This window comes from Tursiops truncatus, chromosome 16, assembly GCF_011762595.2.
Source record: "Tursiops truncatus isolate mTurTru1 chromosome 16, mTurTru1.mat.Y, whole genome shotgun sequence".
NCBI classification, from domain to species: domain Eukaryota; kingdom Metazoa; phylum Chordata; class Mammalia; order Artiodactyla; family Delphinidae; genus Tursiops; species Tursiops truncatus.
Window position 1 is genome coordinate 28,192,324 of NC_047049.1, and position 24,578 is coordinate 28,216,901.

General features: G+C 40.2%; 1 protein-coding gene and 1 pseudogene across 10 annotated transcripts in view; one reads left to right on the forward strand and one right to left on the reverse strand.

Annotated features, from left to right (window-relative positions):
* The window catches only part of ENTPD7 (ectonucleoside triphosphate diphosphohydrolase 7), a 59,447-nt gene that overhangs the window by 19,319 nt on the left and 15,550 nt on the right, over positions 1 to 24,578 (reverse strand). For 7 of the 10 annotated variants that reach the window (XR_002177235.3, XR_002177238.3, XR_004522508.2 and 4 more), the window contains 8 exons: positions 21,804 to 21,907; positions 19,884 to 19,940; positions 17,360 to 17,493; positions 13,167 to 13,333; positions 10,733 to 11,057; positions 8,183 to 8,268; positions 6,325 to 6,486; positions 3,956 to 4,821 (listed from right to left, as the gene is read on the reverse strand). Coding sequence is in view for 3 of the 10 variants with exons in the window: in XM_019939793.3 (XP_019795352.1) it covers positions 4,590 to 4,821; positions 6,325 to 6,486; positions 8,183 to 8,268; positions 10,733 to 11,057; positions 13,167 to 13,333; positions 17,360 to 17,493; positions 19,884 to 19,940; positions 21,804 to 21,907 (1,267 nt within the window). In the remaining 7 variants the exon portion in view is untranslated. Of the gene's footprint in view, positions 1 to 2,738; positions 4,822 to 5,626; positions 6,101 to 6,324; positions 6,487 to 6,509; positions 8,086 to 8,182; positions 8,269 to 10,732; positions 11,058 to 13,166; positions 13,334 to 17,359; positions 17,494 to 19,883; positions 19,941 to 21,803; positions 21,908 to 24,578 lie in introns of those variants that run through there. The other 3 variants (XM_019939793.3, XM_073794066.1, XM_073794067.1) reach the window with 3 other exon arrangements.
* On the forward strand, positions 11,461 to 12,127 carry LOC109550634 (receptor-binding cancer antigen expressed on SiSo cells pseudogene; annotated as a pseudogene).

The following is a 24,578-nucleotide window of genomic DNA, read 5'->3' on the forward strand; positions in this document are numbered from 1 at the left end:
ATGAATGGATAAAGAAGATGTGGCACATATATACAATGGAATATTACTCAGCCATAAAAAGGAACAAAACTGGGTCATTTGTAGAGACGTGGATGGATCTAGAGACTGTCATACATAGTGAAGTAAGTTAGAAAGAGAATAACAAATATGGTATATTAATGCATATATGTGGAAACTAGAAAAATGGTACAGATGAACTGGTTTGCAGGGCAGAAATTGAGACACAGATGCAGAGAACAAACGTATGGACACCAAGGGGGGAAATTTGGTGGGGGGGGATGAATTGGGAGATTGGGATTGACATGTATACACTAATATGTATAAAATGGATAACTAATAAGAACCTGCTGTGTAAAAAAATAAATAAAATAAAACTCAAAAAAAAGTAATGTCTAACCAATAGTCCTAGCACTTTCATAGAATTTTTTATCATATAAGCACATTACAAAAATCAGCAAGTAAGTCAAACAAGTAAAAGTGTAACTCTAGGAAGCTAAAGATGTTTATTTTGTAAAACTTCACCAGTTGGGATAAACTGGGACAGACCAATCTGAATTCGTTGAAAGTATGAATCATGGAATATTTTAATGTGATTTGAACTGGGATTTCAAAGTGTTCACAGGTAGAGTTTCTTAAGCACTGATTTCAATAAATAATTGTCAGTAGCATAAAAAAAAATCTCATTTTCTGAAATTGATGTATGATGATTGCTTTTGGAAAGTCCATTCCCACCAACCTTAATGTCAGGGACTATGGATAAAGTAGGAAATGACCACTGGTTCTTCTGGGCAGCCTGATCTTCTAAACCAAAGGCCACAATCCTCTTCCTGAAACTACTATATCACTTCTCTACCTTCTCTGCCTTTAGTTCCTTAGGCCAGTTTTTCTCCCTTTGGAACTGGCCTCAGATCATCTTGTCCAGCCATCTTGTTTTATAGATGAGAAATGAACCACAGAGGACAGGTGACTTGCCTGGGGTACCAGAGCTACTTAATGACAAAGCCAGGGCTAAAATCCAAATCTGCTGTTTCGAAGCCTGCTGTTCTTTGCCCTAAATCACACCAGCCACTTGTCTTTCACCCCTGACAAAAAGCAGAACACAAAACTATGAGAATAGGGGTGAGGGGGGCACCTAGATAATACCAGTGAGAAGTTATTCTATCTCAAAAATATAAATATGGAGGTGATAATCAGTGTTAATGCCTAAACTGACTAGCTTAGCAAGTGTTTGGCAGACTCAACCACATTTTAATAATCACTGCCTAAGGCCTCTGAAGTTAAAGAAAGCTCTTAGGCTGAGGAGGGCAGAGGCAGAATACTTTGGATAACATTAGAAGAATAAATACAAGGTTGGGGGAAAGTGCCTAAAATTTCCTAGACCAAGGAAAATCAATTCAAGGAGCTAAGGTACAGAGAGAAAGATGGTATAATTTGGCTTAGAATTAACTGCAACTTAAGTGAATGGAATGCCAAATAATTGGGTATTATACATATTTTTATTACGTTCTCATGATAAGAATTCAGAGAAAAGTGATGGGATGTGCCAACATAAAGAATAATAAAGCCTCACTCCTGTAAGCCACTGGCTCGACTTTGACATTTGTGACCTATCTCAGTAATTAAAGCACTGAAACAGTTCAGGTTCACTGCTGCTGTTATAAGGAAGACTGCTTGGTAAGATTCAAAGGAGCCAGTGGAATGTGAATTTTATGAAATCATAATTATTTTCACATGAGAACCGCTCAAAATGCAGAAATGCAAATAGAAGTCTTTAAAAATCTTTTAAAACTGAGGGCAAAAACAGGGTTAAAGGGAAGATAGACTGTCTGATTCTATAAGTAAGAATATTTCATTTTGAGAAAGTAATATATATAACTGGCACTCAGCAAGGGATAAATGGCTTCTGTTTCTAGCTAATGAGATTTGATTTAAAATATTTAATTGGGAGCAATGGACGAAGCTCAGGAACCAGAACCAAGAGCAAATACTTAGTTTTTCTGAGGGGTATGACAAAAATTCGTCCTTCTTATTTTTATACCATGGAACTCTAAGATGCCTTACTCACTGCAGTAGACAAGCCTAGATCCTATAATATTAAAATAATAAAAGGATATAACACTAAAAAAATTCAGGGCTTCCCTGGTGGCGCAGTGGTTGAGAGTTCGCCTGCTGACGCATACGACACAGGTTCGTGCCCCGGTCTGGGAAGATCCCACATGCCGCGGAGCCGCTGGGCCCGTGAGCCATGGCCGCTGAGCCTGCGCGTCTGGAGCCTGTGCTCCGCAAAGGGAGAGGCCACAACAGTGAGAGGCCCGCGTACCGCAAAAAAAAAAAAAAATCAAAGACTAATTAAAATAAATTAAGAAATACATTTATATGGAAAAAAATGATAAACAGGTATCCTGAGTTTCTCAACTATAAAAAGAACACAATAATCTGAAAGGTTATCATGATGAGCAAATAATATACATAAAATTCTTAAAGATGTGTCTGGTACACAATGAGTGCTTTGCAAATGGTAGCTATTATCATAGCCAGGATGAAGAATAAGTTTTGAGCTAATTAGACTGGACTAATCACCACCTCCTCCATGCTTCAGTTTCATTCTGAGCATGCAGATGTGATCACTGTTAGCCAACTAGGCAGCTTCTGAGATCTTTGACTAGATCACACAAGAAAACCAAAAATAGTATTTGGAAACCAAGGTGAGGGGAAAAGAGTTACCTGAGTAGGCAATGGCTAGCAAAACATATTATGACATTATTTATAAGCAGCATTCATAAGGCAAGGGGTCACTCACAGTACAAAGATAAGAAGTCAAAGAAAATCAAGGCAATTTAGAAATCTTAAAAATTAAAGGAAGCTGTGACATAAGCCCTAATGAAAAGTAAAAAGTACTTCCAAAGGAACCTGTAAGACTCTTTGCTGGAACCATTTTTATCTAATTTGAAAACAATTCAAGACTCATGATCTTTTCACCTACCAAACAAGCAAGAGTCAGTATACTTATTTTCAACCCAGTATAGTTCTAGGAGGATTTGGATTTATTTTTCTTGGTTTTATGAAGCACTTAATTCCTTTCTGCTCCCAGTATGGAATTTATTTTTTAAGAATTCCACTTTCTTTTCCCTTTGAAGTCAAGGACCTTTCCCCTACTCATGTAATTCTAGAACTCAAAGCTGACAAAAAAGAAAACTGTTTTAACTCTGGGAGCATATTCTTGGGCAGGACATTTAAGGCTACATAGAGGAATGGTTATTAACGTATAAAGAAGGTTCCACGGGGATGAAAAAGAAATCCTTGTGCAATTTGAAGGCTAAATGCAGAGAAAAAGCAAAGCTCCTGAAGGGTAGGAGATAAAAATGTAATTACTATGGCTTTTCCTCTCTCCCCATTAATGGAAATGCTGTTTATGACTGAGAAATCTCTTTAAAAATATTCTGAAAGTTGCCAGGTAGATTATTAACAGATTTATCTGTTTATTCCAAAGTTTGGGATTTGCTTCTTTTCAAATATTCCAAGAGTCAAACTGAGAGAACGTCTGTTTCTCAGAAAAACATTAATAAATAAGAGCTTGGATTTATGGCCTTTGTCCACTCTCCTGATACTGTTCTCTCCTTCTTTAAAAACAATCCAAATGCATCCCTACCCAAAATACATATTGATCTTAACAGTGAAATACAGGAACTCTTTTTTTTTGAATCTTCCCACATAAGGACTCATAAAAATAGGCCTAGAGGACAGTGACCTGAAACCAGAAAAATCTAGGCCTCCAATTCCCATCATAGTCTCTCCAACCCTACAAGCACACTTAAGGTTCAAAAAGAAAAATTAATGCCCAAACAGCCTGTGAGGCACATAGACATGGAAAAATTTTCTATCCTGGTCTTACCAGGCATCAGATAACACATTGTTAAAATCGTCAATGGACCATTCATTTAGAAAGGGTTCTAACCTTTTAAAATCACGAACTAACATCAGCAACAGTATGTCGGGGATCTTGGACCACACGCACAATGGCTTCTTTGTCGAGTAAGCAAAGAAGCTGTGTTATTTTGGTTGCCTGGAAATTCTTATTTGTTCCGCTGAACTGCAAAGATCTTGGATCCCTATTAAAGGCTGTGGATCTCCACATAAGTGATATCTCTGTTACAGAGAAAGAAGGGGCTGCTGCACTTGCTAGAATGTCTTCGGCTTTGAATCAGATGCTCCAAGTTTGGTTTCAACCAGACTTCCAGTGTGCCCAATGCCAAACTTCAAGCTTTAAGCAAGGGGAGAAAAGTCTAGATCCCAGGAGCACACCAAATCACTCAGATAAAGGAGTAGAAGCATGCTTCAATTGGACTAAAGTTGGTTCCCTTTGTTAGCACCAATCTCTCATTTAGTTCTTCACAGACTAAATTACAGCTTCTCTCAGAGAAGAGGACCTGGATATTGAGAATGAATTAAAGTAGGTATTAAAGTAGAAATTTCAAGGCCAAATATCCACAAAGTCAGGCAAAGCAGCATCTGAGGCCAGTACCAGAAAGTGATGGAATTCAATGGGCAGCAATTCTGAATACTTGAGTTCCCCTAGAACCTGTCCAGCCTCATGGCCCAACCTGTACCCCAATCATGGGCACCACCTCCTCGATCCACAGTAAGTCCAGTGGGGTTGAGGCTCGACTTTGTCGGTGGTGAATTCGGCGTAGCCGCAGAAGGTACAGGATGATGGCCAGTAGCACCACCAGGATACAGGCGAAGAAAAGATAGTGGTTGTACACAAAGGAGAGACGGAACCAGCTACCATGGGCTTGTCGGGCACCTTCCTGCCGTAGCTCCCTAAGGAAGAAGGTGGAAAGAAATGTTAGTTTAGGAGAGAAATATTTATGCCAATTTAAAAGGCCCAGAGGTTTTACCCATTTACTCCATCCATGTAAACATGCTATAATACCAGCTCCACAGAGCAAGCAAAGCGGAAGCATGTCCCCAGGCCCAGAGCTGGTGTGTGTGATTCCTTCTGTACCTTCCTTTCCCCGGCCTAGAGGGAGCCTCACAGGCCTACCCCCTCTAGAATCTGGAGGCAAAATTAGAAGCCAAAGAAATGAACAGTAAGACAAGACTGGTCACCTGTCAAATAAGTCTTAACAGTGACCCCATACCACCCTGGCCTACACAGTTTGTAAATATGGTGCGAATGAGTAGGGTGGCCCCTGAATCTAATCAAGAAATCAGAGTATATCTAAATCTTAAAAAAAAAAGTTGCTGTGCTTCCTGAGGATTTAGGATTTATCTAGAGAAAGCTGTCACTTAATCAATTGTATTATAAACCGAAGAAAAAATAGACATGTAAACCTAAGTGCAGTGATCTGTCTAGAACAGAAGCCCTTCTCTCATGGTCCAGATACCAGATCCATTTTCATTCTGTTTGACCTGCAGTGTTTTTTAAAAATGTGAATCTCCAAACAGAAAGACCACATATAAAATATGGGTTTCTGGCTTCTCGACAAAGGAGAGCTGGCAGATGCTGGGACAGCACTTTTGCATGACGTAATCAGCCTTTTGTTTGGGGCACATACTCTCCAGTTCCCCACTTCTCTCACCCACCTGGCTTCTATACTGAGTTTAAAGAAACAGGCACCAAAGATTAAGAGTTCATCTTAGTTTATTTAAAATAGTCCAGAGGAGAGAGCACCTAAAAATTATCCCAAATATCTTATGGTACATAAGAGCAAGACATCCCCTAAAAGCATCTCAGGTCCTTTGTTCTAATTCTGGCCCACCAAAAAGCCTTCCAAGTCAATGACATGATCTCTAGAGTGACTCTACCCATTAGGAAAGATTGCTGTATAGGAACAACATATCCCAGTCCTCTAGTCAGATAGAGATAGTTCCAGAGTAACTTTAGTTCATCAGTCAATATCTTAGAAGTTGTTAGTAAGAGCTCAATTCTAAAGATTGATTTGTTGTAGATAAACAAAACTGAATTCCTGGGAACTCCCTGGCGGTCCAGTGGTTAGGACTTGGCGGTTTCACTGTCGAGGCCGTGGGTTCAATCCCTGGTCAGGGAACTAAGATCTCACAAGCCACGTGGCACGGCCAAAAAAAACCCACTGAATTCCTGAAATTGCAAAGAAGAACATACTCCAGACCAATAATTCTCAGACTTCTTTCTGTTTCAACATGCCTGGTAAGTAATAGTAGTTTCACGTGGCAGTAATAAGGGGCGTTTGGGTGGGTTTTTTGTTTTGTTTTTTTGAGGGGGAGTTTACTTAAGAAATCTATTTTGAGGCACCAACTAACATCCTCTGAGTTCAAGATGCCAGCTTGGTCAGTCCCCTTTACCTGAGTGGTAAGAAGCGTGTTTTATATAAAATGGCTCCCAGTGTCCACTGAACCTCTCGGTCATACACCAGTTGGGCTGTCTGCAGATTTGGGTAGTCATAGGGAAAGTGGAATCCTTCATGAAGAACTTGGTACATCCAAGCTGACTTAAAACACTGATATCTGTGTGACAAAAAATAATTAATTTTTTTTAAAGAAGGAAAAGAGGGACTTCCCTGGTGGTGCAGTGGTTAAGAATTTGCCTGCCAACGCAGAGGACGTGGGTTTGAGCCCTGGTCCGGGAAGATCCCACATGCCGCGGAGCAGCTAAGCCTGTGAGCCACAACTACTGAGCCTGTGCTCTAGAGCCTGCAAGCCACAACTACTGAGCCTGTGTGCCACAACTACTGAAGCCCGCACGCCTAGAGCCCGTGCTCCACAATAAGGGACGCCACCGCAATGAGAAGCCTGCGCACCGCAACGAAGAGTAGCCCCCGCACGCCGCAACTAGAGAGAGCCCGCACGCAGCAACGAAGACCCAATGCAGCCAAAAATAAAAATAAATTTTTTTAAAAAAAAGAAGAAAAAAAAAAAAAGAATTCAAATGCTTTCTGCATATTCCCACTAGATGTCAAAAAGACCTCTCTTTCCCCGTTTCACCTTCCTCACCTCTAGGTGGAGCCAAATCTGAGCCTCCTTTATGTTAACGTTTACCACAAAAGGGAAGAACACCTCTATGCAATGTAACAACACTATTGTGAGTACGTTTTACTTTTCTTTTTCTTTCTTTTTTTTCTAACAGCTCTTATTTTCAGGGAGAATGCTGAAATATCTACAAATATGATGTTTTGGATTTGCTTCAAAATGACTGAATTGTGGGGTGGGAAAACAGATGAAACAAGAGGGCTGGAAGCTGACAGCTATTAGGAGAGAAGCTGGGTGACAGACATTCAAGAGTTCATTAAACTGTTCTATTTTTGTTTATGTTTAAATTTTTTTTAACTAAAACATTTACAAAATGGGAGAACTGATGAACCAAACTGGCAAAATATTGATATGTGTTGAAGCTGGGTGACAGTTACACGTGGGTTTCTGTTACTGTTCTTTCTACTTTTCTGCATGTTTGATATTTTAATAAAAATTTAAAAATAAAAAGACCACCACTTTTGATTTAAAACCACTTGGAGAGAACACTTTTTGGTAACCACCAGTTTCCCTTGGCTTCACTAAAATAAGCTCACTATTTTGGCCTCTACCCTTCAGAAAATCAAAATCTGAAATAACCAAATTCTCCTTCAACATAAAATCCAATCTGTACTATCACTCGTTCTCTTTCATTCATTGTTCATACACTTTTTTAAAAAATTTAATTTAATTTTATTTTTTTGGCTGTGTTGCATCTTCATTGCTGCGCACAGCCTTTCTCTAGTTGCGGCAAGCAGGGTCTACTCTTTGTCACGGTGCTTGGGCTTCTCATTGTGGTGGCTTTTCTTGTTGTGGAGCACGGGCTCTAGGCACATAGGCTTCAGTAGCTGTAGCACGGGGGCTCAATAGTTGTGACAGGCGGGTCCTAGAGTGCATGGGCTTCAGTAGTTGCAGCGTGTGGGCTCAGTAGCTGTGGCGCGCAGGCTCTAGGGTGCGTGGGCTTCAGTAGTTGTGGTGCACGGGCTCAGTAGTTGTGGCTCGTAGGCTCTAGGGCGCAGGCTCAGTAGCTGTGGTGCACAGGCTTAGTTGCTCCGTGGCATGTGGGATTTTCCGGACCAGGGCTCGAACCCACGTCCCCTGCATTGGCAGGCGGATTCTTAACCACTGCACCACCAAGGAAGTCCCGTTCATACATTTTAAGGCCACATCTAAGGGAGAAAAGGAAGTTACTTACTTGAGTCGATGCTCATCTGCATGTGATGAAAAGAGGCCATTCTTGAATCTCTGAGTGAGTACTGACCAAGCCATGCCACAGTAATCCTGGAACAACCACAGAGAAATGGTGCAACATGAAATGGGAGGCAAACTGTAAATCCGCCACAGTCATAGCTGTTCCGTTTCTAAAGTTACTTGTGGGATACTAGTTGACAAAGGAAAACAGAAATGGCATATTCATTCACCAAACACAGTGCCAGGTCCTGGGCAAGGCAAGTCCCTGAACTCAGGCCACTGAGTGACTTGAGTTACCTGGGAATAGTCCTTTTTATTCCTATTGCCTCCACATTCACTACGAAGCCTGCCTGACATGGCTCCTGAGCCTCTTAGGCTTCAGATATGGGTAAGGTTAGGACCAGGAGTAGCAACATCAAAAGCCAAACAGAGCTTCATTCTATCCTATGTAGGACTGACATGAGTAGGTCAAACAGATAGAACAGAAAATGGTCAAAGATCTATCACTGGGACTTCCCTGGTGGCACAGTGGTTAAGACTCCGCCTGCCAATGCAGGGAACACAGGTTCAAGCCTTGGTCCGGGAAGATCCCACACGCCGTGGAGCAACTAAGCCCGTGCACCACAACTACTGAGCCTGCGCTCTAGAGCCCGTGAGCCACAACTACTGAGCCCGTGTGCCACAACTACTGAAGCCTGCGTGCCTAGAGCCTGTGCTCTGCAACAAGAGAAGCCACCGCAATGAGAAGCCCGCGCACCGCAACGAAGAGTAGCCCCTGCTCGCCGCAACTAGAGAAAGCCCGCTTGCAGCAATGAAGACCCAATGCAGCCAAAAATAAAATAAATAAAATAAATTTATATTAAAAACAAAAAGATCTATCACTGGCCTGCCTCTGTGTTGTAATTCTCACCAAAGGAATCATTCCTTTTGGTTTGTTCAGTGAACTAACATTTCCTGCATGTCTACTGTATGCCAGGTGCTATTCTAGGTGCCAGGGGGGATCCAGCAGTGAATAAAACAGACAAAAATTTCGTTCCTTACGAAGCTTACTTTCTAGTGGTGGGGGACAGACAATAACCAAATATACATGCATACATACATACATATACACATACATACACAGAGTGGGTTAGATGATGTAAGTGCTCGTGGGAAAAATAAAGCAGGAAAGGGAAATAGGTAATATTGGGGAGACCTGCAATTTTGTATAGGATGGCCAAGGAAGGTGTCACTGGGACGATAACAGTTGAGTCAAAGTTAAAAAAAAAAAAGGGCGAACGAAATCATCTTTTACCTAGGAAAGAAAACATATTAAGCCACTAGCAGTTTGGGCAAGTAATAACTTGAGCCCTTTGATGTTCAAGAGAATAGGATTTGAGGAAGTTTTAAAATGAGAGAAAGATTCAGGCTATGGACGCTTAGGGGACGCTGGAAAGGAAAGGGAATATGAGGGTATTCCTAGAGGCAAGGGCAAATACAAACCAGGTTTTCCTCAATATTTCTTAGAGACTGCCTTTAGAGAACAGAATAGTACAAACACTGCAGATATTATTCCTTTTGGAAGCCTTATACCAAGCGAACCTTAGAGAATTCTAAGAAAGCAGAAGGGAAAGAATAAAAAATATAAGAGAGGACAGATCTCCCCATAAATTTTTCTGATAAAAGAAACAGATAGGGCTTCCCTGGTGGCGCAGTGGTTGAGAGTCCGCCTGCCAATGCAGGGGACACAGGTTCGTGCCCCGGTCCAGGAGGATCCCACGTGCCACGGTGCGGCTGGGCCCGTGAGCCATGGCTGCTGAGCCTGTACATCCGGAGCCCGTGCTCCGCAACGGGAGAGGCCACAGCAGAAAGAGGCCCGCGTACCGCAAAAAAAAAAAAAAAAAAAAAGAGAGACAGATATACAAAAATTAAAAAGAGATGAATCCAAATTAAAGCAGACACTGTAGAAAGCTAGCTAAACTTTTACCTGTCCAAATAACTAATGTTTTAAACCTATAAGATGCTTAAGTCCTAAATGTGCTCTAAGTGCATGTTTACTTCTTCTGCAATTTAAATGCACTATCATTGCTTTTTGCAACATCTTTTTAATATTCTAAGTGACCTTATACCATCCTTAAAACTCAAGGTAAGAAAATGAAAGTGCACTTGCCCACCTGTGTGACATCATCTCCAAAAGCACATTACACCTGGGAACAACCAGTAAGGGAAAAATACCTGGAGATGACACTTTTGGCCACAAACAGTAATTAAGAGTATTGGAAAGCTGGAGGAAAAACCATTAACCACCATGACAATATTAGACCTGGGTGATAATTTGGGTAATAGGACACCCGTGGAAACCTAAGCTTAATTAATTAGAAGGCAGTATAGCACAGCAGGTTCCTTAACTTCTCGAAGTCCACCTCCTCATCTGTAAAATGAGGGCTCACAGGGCTCCTGCCAAGAATCCAGTGAGATCATGCATGCAAAGCCCTTCACACGGCATCTGGTACAAAGTCAGGCGTACAATAAATGGCTGCTGCCAGGATGAGTCACTTTATTATTAATAATTTACCTGAGCAGCCTTGGCAAACGTTGGCCCGTGGTAGCGGCCACCGATGCGTAACACATCCTCTGTACAGTAAAAGAACTCGGAGAAACCGTAGAACTCGCTGTTGTTGAAGTCAATGGGTGACTGGTAGATGCCGTTCAGTGAGGCCTGGCTGGTGCTGGAGCGAGCCAACAGGGGGCTCAGCATGGCCCCACAAGCCACCCAGTCCCCTCTTCCTCGGACATGAAGGACCTGGCTGTTCCTTTCCACCACATCTGTGAGTCCCACAGGCAGGCAGGGATCGAGAAATGGATTGTCAGGACTCAGACCTGTCTTCTGGCCCAGCAACCTGTCACAATCACAAGAACAAACAAAACACATCACTACTGTACTCAGCCTCCTCTAAGATGCTTCCCAGATATCTTGTTATCTTTCTACATGACACCCCTAAAAACAAGGATGGAGTGTTACCACGTAGTTGTGTCACGTGAACATTTAAATTATGCAAATTCAATTTAGAAAAAGAAAGAAATATGGCAGTGATTTTGTTCAACCTTTTAGTCAACATGTGTATTTCCCAATGTATAGTGAAATTGGAGATGTGAATCTGCTGTTCTCCCTCTGGTCTTCATTCCCATTTGCCTCTTAAAAGTGAAAAGATCTCACCATTCTGAGCGCAATTCTAATGTTTAAAAAAACAACTGGGAGGAGGTGAAGTGGGAAGGGCTGAGGAGTGTCCTGAGGCAGGGACCATGGCAGTGGTGCAGTGGCGATAGGTGGCAAAAGTGACCGAGTACATGCCCAGTTCTGAGGGGGAAGGGAGGGGCAGGTTTTGATTCCCATCACGGCCATCACACAGCTCTGATTAATTAAAGTCTGTACTTGTCTAGCAACAGTATTCTCATTCCTAAAGAGATTAATATGCAGATCTGGCCAAAGATGGAAATTAAGTAGAGACCAAATAACTTGGCCAACTACAGTTAATTACTCATGAGTTCCTAAGACAAATGTTGAAGAGTGGACTTCCTGGGATGAAGATGCACCCACAAGTGTAGAGACTGAAGGAGGGAATGGGAATGTGGCAACACAACAAAATGCTTTGGAACAAGTGGAACCTACTTTAAAGATGTGACACCACCTATAAGGAAAACTCAGAAAATTATTAAAAAGAGAGAAACATTAAGTTTTAACATCCCAGGAAGCACAGGTTTCTCTATAGATTAGTAGATACACAAGATGAGTAATCAATCTTCTGAACTAGGTAACTTAGATACATGGTAAAAAAAAATACCAATGCATGAGAAGAAGATGATGCAGCCTCTTCCGAGGCAGCAAAAAACATGATACAGAGATAAAAGAGCAGCAAAACAACAAAGGAAGGAAATGGAAGAGGAAGCACAGTGGCTAAAGTTGGTGTGAAACTTTCATAGTAATTGTTCTTCAGATGCCATAGTGTCAGCAGGAGTGACCTGAACTCCATAACCCAAGCAACATTTGTATGGATTTAAGAGTACTTTCAGAATACAAACACACTGCTTGGTTTTAATGCATTCATCAATCATCCAGATAACAGGATTCTCCCAAAGCACCTTGAACTCTTAGGAGTTTAGACTCAGAAAAACAAAAAAGACTTATGAGACAATATTTTCTTTAACATGCTCCCAATATAAGGCAATTGACTACTGTAGAGAAATTATTACAAATGGGATAAACCAGTAGCTCTTCAAGCCACTGTTTCCAGCTAAACAAATGGGGGTAAATAGTTTTATGGTGGAAAAGAACTCTGCTCTCTATTATGCTTTCCTTTAATGTGCATAATGATAAAAATAATTTTAAATGCTAAAAAACCCACAACTATTTGTACATTATGGTCTAAATACTTCATCTGGTACACAATGAAGAATCAGTGGTCTGTCCAATGCTAGAGGAAAAAATGTCTATTCTGGACTTAAAGAGAATATTTTAAAGGCTAATTTTAACTACTATTTTAAAGGCTAATTTTGATTAAGATACTTTTAATCTTTTATGCACACTATGGAACCTTAAGTCCCACGTAAGATGCAACTCCACTGTAATTCAGAAAACATGTCCTGCACACTTCCACGTATTGATAGAATGAACTTCCAGTAGCTACATTGCACTGCACAACTTAAATTGGTGACTTAATTGATCTCACTCATCCTGTGATACCATGTCTGAAGATGGGCACAGCAAGAAGTCACCACAATAAGCCACTGTACATTTTTGAGTCTTAATAACAAAGATTAGAAGGCACTCTCAAGCAGATCAAGTGGGACTACTAATAGAGGGTCTCTAAAAGATGCTACCCCATTGGCAGGGGTGGTCAGAAAGGAGGAAGCAAGGACGTATCTATCTAGTAGGATGTAACCATTTTTTCCTAATATCTGCAGCCTGACAACATTCTATTTCAGAATCACAGATCCCATGTCAAACATACCTGTTTTTGTTAAGAGTTTCATTCATCACAAGGTCTTCATAGCGCTGCCGGGCAAAGTTGCCCCCGAATCCCAGAAAGGTTGTGACGTAAACCCTATACACATGTTCAGTGTGTTGCACATCACAGCCCAGGTTGAACTCGGCCAGCAAGATCTTCGCAGCTTCTTCCTGTAATACGATGTAAAGGGAACTTTACTTTTGGTTGACTTCTAGAAAGGTGTGACATTGCTAATACACTAGATTTCATCTGCTATGACTACTCTTTAAAACGTCTTGTAGCATTCTTTCATCCTCACAGCATTATTTTAAACAAAGACATAAAATGACAAGACTACACAAAAAGGAACAAATCAGAGACTAAATAACAAATTAGAGACTAAAATACTTTCTGTAGTTAGACAGAAGGTAGAATCATTACAGATGATGTCATTATCTGGCGTGTACTTTTCTGATTTTCCAATTCTCCAAAATGGGAATGTACTATTTTTATAATCAAAAAAAAAATCCGGAGACACATAGTTTTTTGAGGCAGAAGCTTGGTGTGTCCCCCTAGTTTTTTGAGGCAGAAGCCTGGTGTGTCCCCCTTTGCTATCCTTTTCTACTTCACCCAAAAAGAAAAAAAAAATCCTTTGACAAAAATAAATTTAAGGAATTTGAGAGATCATCATGAGATCTATTCTATGGCTTTTTCTAAAACTATTTAAGATGCCTTAATATTCCCTGTGACAGATTTGAGGATTAGAAAAGTTCAATTTTATTGTACCTCTGTTTTTGTTTTTTTTTTGACTTCAGGTACAGAGGTTGAATTAGTCATATTCCTCAGTTCATGGCACACTATCATGGCAAAGCCCCACTTTTATTTTATTTATTTACTTCCTTTTATCCTCATACTCACTGCCATTCTGGCTCTTGCCACAGGCAATCATTCTAATGTGCTTAATATGTAGTATTTGTTTGTATGTATTGTTGCAAAATGGGATTGTTTTGAATGTATTTATTTTAAATTTCTGAAAATGCTACTGTGCCCAGCAATTCCACTCCTAGGTATATACTCAAGAAAACTGAAAACATGTCTACACAAAAATGTGTACATGAGTGTTCATAGCAGCGCTATCCATAATAGCCAAAAACTGGAAACAACCTAAATGTCCATCAGCTGATGAATGGATAAACAAAATGTGTCATGGTCACACAATGGAATGTTATTCAGCCAAAAAGGGAATAAAGTACTGATATCTGCTACAACATGGATAAGCCTTGAAAACTTTTGCTAAATGAAAGAAGCCTGACATAAAAGGCCACATATTTTATGGTTCCATAGGCAAATCCATAGGGACAGAAAGGTTAATGGTTGTCAGGGCTGGGGAGAGGGGAATGGTGAGTAACTGCTAATGAATATGGGGCTTCTTCTTTTTTTTTTTTTTTTTTTTTTTGCGGTACGCGGGCCTCTCACTGTTGTGGCCTCTCCCGTTGCGGAGCACAGGCTCCAGACGCACAGGCTCAGCGGCCATGGCTCACGGGCCCAGCTGCTCCGCGGCATGTGGGATCTTCCCGGACCGGGGCACAAACCCGTGTCCCCTGCATCGGCAGGTGGACTCTCAACCACTGCGCCACCAGGGAAGCCCGGGGCTTCTTTTTGAGGTGATGAAATGTTCTGGAATTTGACAGTGGTGATTGCACAACTTTGTGAACGGTACAAAAAATTAGATATTTAGGATTATTTAAAATGTTTAAAGTGCTATTGTGTTATGTCTCTTTGTTTCTTTCCTTTCTTTACTAAGCACAAAGATCCATTATATTGCTATGTACACATCTAACTTGTTGTTTGCAAATATATTTTCTATACCAGTGTTGCTTTCTAAGTCTGCACACACACAAAAAGCCATTTGTTTAAGACTTTAAGGCTCAATGCCACCTGTCACTTATTCCTTAGTATCAGAACCATGCCTTCATTTTACCTGTTGAATACATACTAACAAATATAGACTAAACAGTCTCATAACCTAGTTCCCCAAATCTGCAACCCCACCACAGACAATCTCTTCTGAATGCCAAACCCACATTTTCAACATACCCAAAATTGAACTGCTTGGTGATAGGACTTCAGAGCTAGAGACCAGAAAGATACTCTCACCCAAACCATACCTGTGTGCTTAGCATCAACCCTGCCCTTTCCCCCGTGGTCTCTCTCTCTCAGTGACTAGGTTCTTCACCCTTCCAGTTACCTAAGCTGGACCCTCAGCATCTGGCCATCCCTTCCTGCCCTACCCACATCACCATGTTACACTGTTTTTTTACTCCAAAATATCCCTTGAAATCTGTCCCCTCCCTTCCATTTCCACTTACACTGTCTAGTTTAGCTCTTTAGCACTTCTCACCCAAGGTTCCCCAACCTACAGTTTTTTCTCCTGACACCAAAATTATTTTCTTAAAAAATAGATTGGGGGGCTTCCCTGGTGGCGCAGTGGTTGAGAATCTGCCTGCTAATGCAGGGGACACGGGTTCGAGCCCTGGTCTAGGAGGATCCCACATGCTGCGGAGCACCTAAGCCCATGAGCCACAACTACTGAGCCTGTGCGTCTGGAGCCCGTGCTCCGCAACAAGAGAGGCCGCGATAGTGAGAGGCCCGTGCACCGTGATAAAGAGTGGCCCCCCCGCTTGCCACAACTAGAGAAAGCCCTTGCACAGAAACAAAGACCCAACACAGCAAAAATGAATTAATTAATTAATGTCAGATGCAGGCTTGTGACATCCTCTGTCACATAGGGGAGGATGTAAGTCAGGCACCCGCAGATAAGCAAAGCTTTCACTTTAAAAAAAAAAACAGAAAAAAAAATAGATTGGAACTCAGTCACACAATTAACATATAGTCACAAAATTCAGAGCTGGGGACCTTCAGAGTTTAATTATTTCACAGATGATGAAACTTAGGCCCATATGACTGCCCTACTCAAAAACCTTTGCTGGTTCCCCACTGTCTACAGATAAAAAAGCCAAATCCCCTAGCATGGCACCCAAGACTCCTTATGATCTAACTTCATCTTATCTTCCCAGCCTTCCCTACTACCACACTTGAAAATCCCATACTGCAACAGGCTATTCATCATTACCTGGACATTCTGGGCTCTTTGCTGTTTTCTGTGCCTTTGTGCATACTGTCACCTCCATGCAGATGGCCTTCCCTCAACCTCCACTATGCAAAAGCCTGCTATCATCCAAGGCCCAGGTAAATACCTTACTTTCCACGAAGGCAGCATGGAAGGCTCCTATTCAAGCCTTTGCAAATGGGGTTGACCCTGCCAGTCCCCACATTGCTGTGGCTCTCTGTTTAGACCCAAGGTTCTCAACCAGAGGTGATTTTGCACCCCCAAGGGCATCTGGCAATGTCTGAAGACACTTTTAATTGTCAAAACTGGGAGTTTGGGGGAAGTACGGGCGTTGCTGCACCTGATAGAGGCCAGGGATGCTGCTGAACATCATGTAACACACAGAACAGCCCTCCACAACAAAGACTTATTCAGCCCCAAATGCCAATAGTGCCAATGATGAGAAACCCTGGTTTAGATCAAATTACAACACTGTCATGGTCTGCCTGTTATCACAGGCTGTCTCCACTGATAGATTATAAGCTTTTGGGGGCAGTGTAACATGTCTTATTTCTTGCACATACTAGGTGCTAAAAAATGTTTTATTTCTTTTTCCTCTGTATGATGAAACTTCTCCCTCAAAATACATTTTTACATTCTAGTCAGGTAAGGAATAACAGAAGCACAAGGATGGAATCATCAGTAAAGGAAAGGGAATAACATTTAATTAACAAGTATGTAATAAATACTGTACTCCAGGATTTATATTATCATGTTTAATCCTTAGGCAACTCTTCCAGATAAGTAGTATAGTTATAATTGCTACAATGTATTAAACGTTATTACGTGCTAGGCAGCTTGCTAAGTGCTTTATACACGTGGTATTATTTCATCCTCACAACTTTATGAAGTAGATACTATTATTATTCTCTTTTTACACACGAGGAAACTGAGGCTCAGAGAGGTAACCAACCCAAGATAACACAAGCTAGCAATGATCTGAACCAACATTTGGACCCAGGCCATTTGGTCTAAGTCCAAACATAGTGCCCTTCCTTCTCAAAGACTGGCATTCCTAGCCACTGAATTCCCCCAAAAGGTAAAATACCTGTTGTGGAGAAAGGACAGAAGTTGAGGTAGGAACTTCATAAGCAATTTGGAGAGAGGCTCCTCCCATATCCAGTATCCCTACTGTCCTTCTGCGTCCTGTTGCCAATTCCTGGGGAGCCTCGGCATCTGATTCTGAAATAAATAAGAGAACAGAAGGGGTCTAGTAATTAAAAGCCAAAATTAAGTTTAAAGGGAAAAAAAACCAGAAATCCCTTAAAAAATTGAAAGCAAACTGAGATAAATTAATCTAACTGTACCAACTATATATTATACAAAGAATTACTTTAAGTGACTTAAAACATGGTATTTTGACTATGTATCTCTTGTAGAATATATCTTAATGACAAAAGAAACAAATAAACTGCATTCCAGTAGTTTTATTGGTAATACATTATTGGTATTATTATTTTTAAACAATTAAACATATATTATGAAATAAAGTTAAATAAATGTTTATGTAAACAGCTTTAGGAACAAATATTCAGCATAAGAGAAAAAGGATTTGATTTTAATATAAAATGAAAGAAATTAAACAATAATCTTATAATCTTAAATATGAATCAGAACTATCACTATGAAATCATGATTTATTTTTCTTTTTAAAAAAATACAATTTCCTAGCTCTGTCCACTGAAAAGGCCTAGAAGAGATGAGAATCCAGGAGCAATGAGCACCGCTGTTGTCTAGACCACAATCTCTAAACATCATTTTCCACTAAAAGAAACAAGGGCTCCTTAAAAAAAAATGGCTGATGCTGGGGTCTAATAGTAGAAAAAATACAAGATGAGCATAGAATACCATCGTATGCCAATATGCCAGGGAAACAGAAAAGACTACCGGGATCATGTTAAAAGGGCACAAGAGCCAACTTAAATGTGCTCCTACCGGCCAATGATGGTAAAATTTGAGCACCAAAAAGAATAATGATGTGATGGACTGCAATGCATCAAATAAATTAAAATCCGCAAGTTCATAAGGATACTGAAAAAAAAAATTCACTGGTTACCTTCGAAAGTTGCTAGGACATCAGCTCATTATTCAAAAACTTGATAAATAAAAGCAAAGAATCAAGGGTTCATTCTGTTTTTCCCGTAGGAACTATATTTCAGGATAACCAAATGGCCAATGAAGAAAATTCCATTATATAAAAATCCTAACTGTTAAATGCAGAAAGAATGACAGAATTAGAAAAATCACCATTCTGCAACCTCTAATGAGAAAACAAATCTAAGTAATGATCACAATTGGCTGCTATAACCATTAGGTGAAAAGTGGATAGAAAATTTTTATAACAGATCAGATCAGACTGACAATACCTGAACCCTGAACACCTGTTCAGTCTTAACATGACTAAAAGTAAGACAACCAGATATTACAAAACTCCTGATGTGATACAGCAGGAAACAGCACCACCTATGATTTATTCTTGCCAAAAGAACTGAATCTAATCAAGCTTCTATACCTAACCTCCAGTTTACAGAACAAAAGCGGGGGAGGGGAGGAAAAACATGTTAAAGATCCCACAAAGATTCAGTCAACCAAAGCCAGAATGTGGCAAATTCATTCCATCAAGTGACCCCATTTTGGTTGTTTTTTGGTTGTTGGGTTTTTGTTGTTGTTGTTGTTTGTTGAATGATTTGGAAAAAAGAGTTTGGGGGGAAGGTTAACTGTTATAGATTAAAAGAGACCTATCAATCAAATGTAATTTGTGATCTATGTTCAGATTCTGATCTGAACAAGACAACTACAAATAAATATTCTTGATACAATCGGGGAACTCTCTACCTGGGTATGAGATGGTTGTTATCAATACATGATATTAGGAATTGTTAACTTTGTTAAGTTTAAAAATGGAACTGAGGGGGAATTCCCTGTCTGTCCAGTGGTTAAGACTCCACGCTTTCACTGCTGAGGGCCCAGGTTCAATGCCTGGTTGGGGAACTAAGATCCCACAAGCTGCATGGCATGGTGCAGCAAAACAATTTAAAAAAAAAAAATCAAATAAAAATGGAACTGTGGATATTTTTGTTGGTTTGTTTTGAAACTCCTTACCTATTAGAGGTATTACTGAAGTACATGAAGACAAAGTGATTATGTGTGGTGTTTGCTTTTAAAAATCCAGTAGGGTTACAGCAGAAAATAACACAACATTGTAAAGCAATTATACTCCAATAAAGATATTAAAAAAAAAATCCAGTAGGGAAAAAAACCTGTGTTGTATGGAAGGAGTGTGGGAACAAAACAATGGCAAATTGTTAATAACTGTTGAGACTAGGTAATGGGTTCATGGAGGTTCATTTTATGAATTACTCTACTTATGTGAATGCCTGAAACTTTCCATATTAAAAAGTTAAAAAGAAATAAAAGAAAGCAAATTAGGACTGGGAAATGAAGCATCTTAAGTTTTGAAAAAAAAAGAAAAAAAAGAAAGAAAACTCAAAATTAGCACTTACATGCTACTGATAGGTTATGACATAAACCTTCAGCCCTTAGAACTGTCATAAGAAGACAATACTACTCACCATCCTCATGGTCGAATCTTCCCAAAACAAAGTTGATTCCAATCCATGCATAAACCCCTAAGTAAGAAATATAAAAGCCCTTGCTTAATTCTCTACTGCTATAGCATGTATATACCTCTCCCAGGGCTGCTCTTTTCCTCCTTTTCTTGGAAAAAAAGTGATAACCGTATTTTATTCCACACTCTCAGTGTATGAATTTAAAATCTTTTATCTTGTGATGTTTTTCCCTTTTAAAATTATTTGCATTTTCTAAATTTCTTACAATGAATAGGAATTAATGTATAAAAATAAACGTTAAAAGATAAAAATCTTGGAGTTGTAGTTCTGGGCAAGCACACTCACCCTGTCTCCCCACTGACTACAAGTATAAACTCTGGATAGAATATTTGGAGCAGCTTTCTGAGAACTCTGATAGTGGGCACACTGGGACAGAGATCAGACTTTAAAGGACCACCAAAACCACAGTGAGTTTCCCATTCTTCCCCCTCAGATACTGCCTGGCCTGGACTCAAAATCAGCTTGAAATACAAAAGTACACACCAGATGTGGACAGAAAGAACTTCAAGACCTTGCTTTGTGGTCCAAGGATCAGAAAAGGGGACTCCAAAGGTTCAGAAAGAGTGGCAAGAAATTCCTTGCTTTTTTAAAAATTCTGTTCTCTCCTACCCCAGGCAATCCTGCAACAGCAGAGGTAGAGACTGGGTAGATGCCTAAACCTCTGAGAGATGTGAATCCTTCTTTCTGACCAGAGGAGCTACAGCCTCAAGAGCTGGGGCAAATCCCTATTGCTCTTTTTTTCTCCCTCTGTCCTCTACCACTTAGCCTTGGATATAGATGCAGTCATGGGAAATGCATGGCAGAGTGGGCAAATTAAATCCCTGGCTTTCTGACCTAAGGACCATGAAAGTGAACCTCAGGGAACCAGAAAGTATTGAGGAGACTGTGGAGAGTGGGGAATAAACTGGTGTAGGAACTCCTGGGCTCACATGCATGATCTGACCCTAAACAACATATCAAAGCTTTTGAGAACTGACATACTGGCTAGTCAACACATTTGTATGGGCTGTGCCCAGGTTCAGACGGGCCACTGGCTGGCACACACATGGGACAAATCCAAATAGCCGTGCCAAAGCTTTGAAAAATGAATCAGCAGAATCACAGCCCACAGAAGCCAGGTCAGAACTTAAGGCTTGAACCTAACCAGTCTGCTAAGACAAAAATTAACATTCTCTTTATGATAGAAACAAGACCCAGGGTCTAACAATGTAATATTCAAAATATCCAGGATACAATATAAAATGACTTGTCAGGGCTTCCCTGGTGGCGCAGTGGTTGAGAGTCCGCCTGCCGATGCAGGGGACACGGGTTCGTGCCCCGGTCCGGGAAGATCCCACATGCCGCAGAGCGGCTGGGCCTGTGAGCCATGGCCGCTGAGCCTGCGCGTCCGGAGCCTGTGCTCCACAACGGGAGAGGCCACAACAGTGAGAGGCCCGTGTACCAAAAAAAAAAAAAAAAAGACTTGTCATACAAAGAACTAGGAAAATCTCAACCTTTCCAATCTCAAGGGAAAAGATGCCGACCCTGAGATGACACAGGTGTTGGAATTATCAAATAAAGCAGCTATACAGCCAGGAAATAAGAGCAGTCTTCCAATGAACGGAAAGATAGAGTCTCAGCAAAGAAATGGAGTAAAACCAAACGGGAATTTTAGGACTGAAAAAGGCAATACTGAGATTGAAAAAGGTGAATCTTTTCCTTTATGTGAACTGCAACTAGAAAACAAAAGATTTTCTGTTTTTCAAGAAATTGAAACATAATTCATCATACAGGCCACATTTGGGCTACATGAGAACATGCATTCAACTCCACCCCAAAACTACAAACCCCAAGTGCAAGCTTTTACTCCTCAAGGCCCAATACCTTCCTGCTTCCCAGAGATCACTTCTGCCTGAGACTGAGAAAAGAGGAAGTCAAACTCCAGAGGTAAATCTTTCACTAGATCAGCCAAGATAGCCAACTGCTTCCTGCAAGAAAGAACAAAAAACCTGAGTTAATGGTTAAACTCTCTTCTCACAAACAACCTCAACTTGACCTTCCACTTAGCCTTGTTAGACCTCACTGTTCACCTACCCAAGACACTTGATCCCTGCTTCTGTTTGGTACCCCCTTCGAGATTTCAAAGGTTTAAAATTACTCAAAAGTATAGCCTCCTCAGGGCAGGAATAAAGACATAGACATAGCGAATGGACTTGTGGACACAGGGCGGGCAGGGTGGGGGGAAGCTGGGGCAAAGTGAGAGTAGCATCGACATATATACACTACCGAATGTAAAATAGTTAGCTAGTGGGAAGCAGCAGCATAGCACAGGGAGATCAGCTCAGTGCTTTGCGATGACCTAGAGGGGTGGGATAGGGAGGGTGGGAGGGAGATGCAAGAGGGAGGAGATATGGGGATATATGTATGCATATGGCTGATTCACTTTGTTGTATAACAGAAACTAACACAGTATTGTGAAGCAATTATACTCCAATAAAGATCTATTTAAAAAAAAAGTATAGCCTCCTTCTTAAAAGGCAATATGGTAACAGTAATACTTATCCTTTATACAATGTTACAATTCAAATAGTATTAAAAGATGAGACTATGGTTCTATGCCTCTCACAGGCTAAATATGGATAAGCTACAGGAAACTGAAACACAGTTTCATAATCTATAAAACAGATGTAATTACGTCATTCCTAACCACTATGAAAGGAGGCTGTTAATTTGAGGAACACAATCTCATCCTTAGATCTCACACAATACAGAAAATGTGTCTCACATCACCACATAAGAAGCGCTGTTTGGCCCACAAATTTTTACATGATCCTTTACATTAACAATGAACTTTTAAACCTCCTTTTCCATATTTCAAGGGTTGATTTTTTTTTTCTTTATAAAAATCTTATCATTTGGAAAACCCAGACCAGGATCAAAATCCAAAGGTCATAATTTGGGGATGACGCTTGAAGCTTAGTATCTACAGCGCTGTTTTGTCCTCTAAAGTTTTATGTTATTAGTATTATCAGATAAAAACAAGCAAAGAAACAAAGCTAGAAGTAATCATATAAATCTAGAGACAATGCTGGTTAAAAATAAGAGCAGTTATCTTGGATTTTTAAAATTACTCATTATAAAAATATTCTGCTGGCTATCCTGGTTGCCAGCATGACTTGGTGAAGAATGTTATTAGCACTTGAAAGTGAAAATTACATTTAAAGTAATAATCTTCCAATATATAACGTCATTGTTATACACAAGAAATTTTTATGATCAAAATTTCATTTGGGGAACTAGAGGTGCTATTTTGCCCTCCTTATTGGATATGGTTCTAAACTACCCAAAGAAGAGGGCTTGCTGGTTTTGATGATGACATGGAAGAATGGGTACCAACACACACTGCTGTTTGGAATATAAATTACTGGTACAACCTTTCTAAAGGGCAATCTGGGACTAGGTATCAAGGATTTTAACGTGCTTAACCTTTGACCCAGCAACTACATTTTAAGACATTTATTGCAATGAAATCATCAGATAAGAATACAGAGAGAAAAAATACTACAGCATTATTTATAACAATGAAAAACTGGAAATAACCTAAATGCACGTATATCAGTAGTGACTGGCTAAATAATTTATGGGATAGTCATGCAATGTAATAGTACACAGATGTTAAAAGAAATGAGGTCAATTTATATCTACATGTATTGACATGAAAAGATGTCCAATATATTTTGAGTTCCAACAGGTTACAAAACAGTACATATAATATGATCCCAATTTATGTTAATAAACAAAACACTATTCATGTATTACACAGGATAGGACAGAACTTTCATTTTCTAAAATTCAATATTGTTTCTTTATTAAAAAAAAACATTTTATGGCAAAACATTGACAATTGTTGAAGCTGGGTGGCAAGTAAATGCGGATTCATTACATCATTCTCTCTACTTCTATATACATTTAGAATAAAGTTTTTTTTCTTAAATTATCACTTCGTAATTCTTTAAAGGTATTTCCATCACAAACTAAAAAGGCAGTGGAACGAATTCTGTTAGTCTAGGCCTTCGGCAAAAAAAATAAAACCTAGTGCTAATAAATCCAAAATACAGTCCAGGGGATTCAAACCCATTTTGAATATTGCTCACAAATGCTAATAAATTAACAAAGCATTAATTATACAAAACAGGTTCTTGCAGTGACTGTTAAACTTACGTCAACAACTATAGCTACCTTAGAGGTAGCAATGATTTCATAAGCCCAGGGTAGATCTAGGCATTATTAAAAGAGCTGATCAAAAAACAAGTTAGGGCTTCCCTGGTGGCGCAGTGGTTGAGAGTCCGCCTGCCGATGCAGGGGACACGGGTTTGTGCCCCGGTCCGGGAAGATCCCACATGCTGCGGAGCGGCTGGGCCCGTGAGCCATGGCCGCTGAGCCTGCGCGTCCGGAGCCTGTACTCCGCAACGGGAGAGGCCACAGCAGTAAGAGGCCCGCGTACCGCAAAACAAACAAACAAAAAAAAGTTAAAGGCAAGTTCTTTAAAAATTCTTAAGATAAAATAATTACTAATATTCAGAGCTTCCACGATGACAGGGAACATCTTAGACAAATGGGGTGGAGCTACATAGTTGATTTTGTTTAAATAGAAACTTC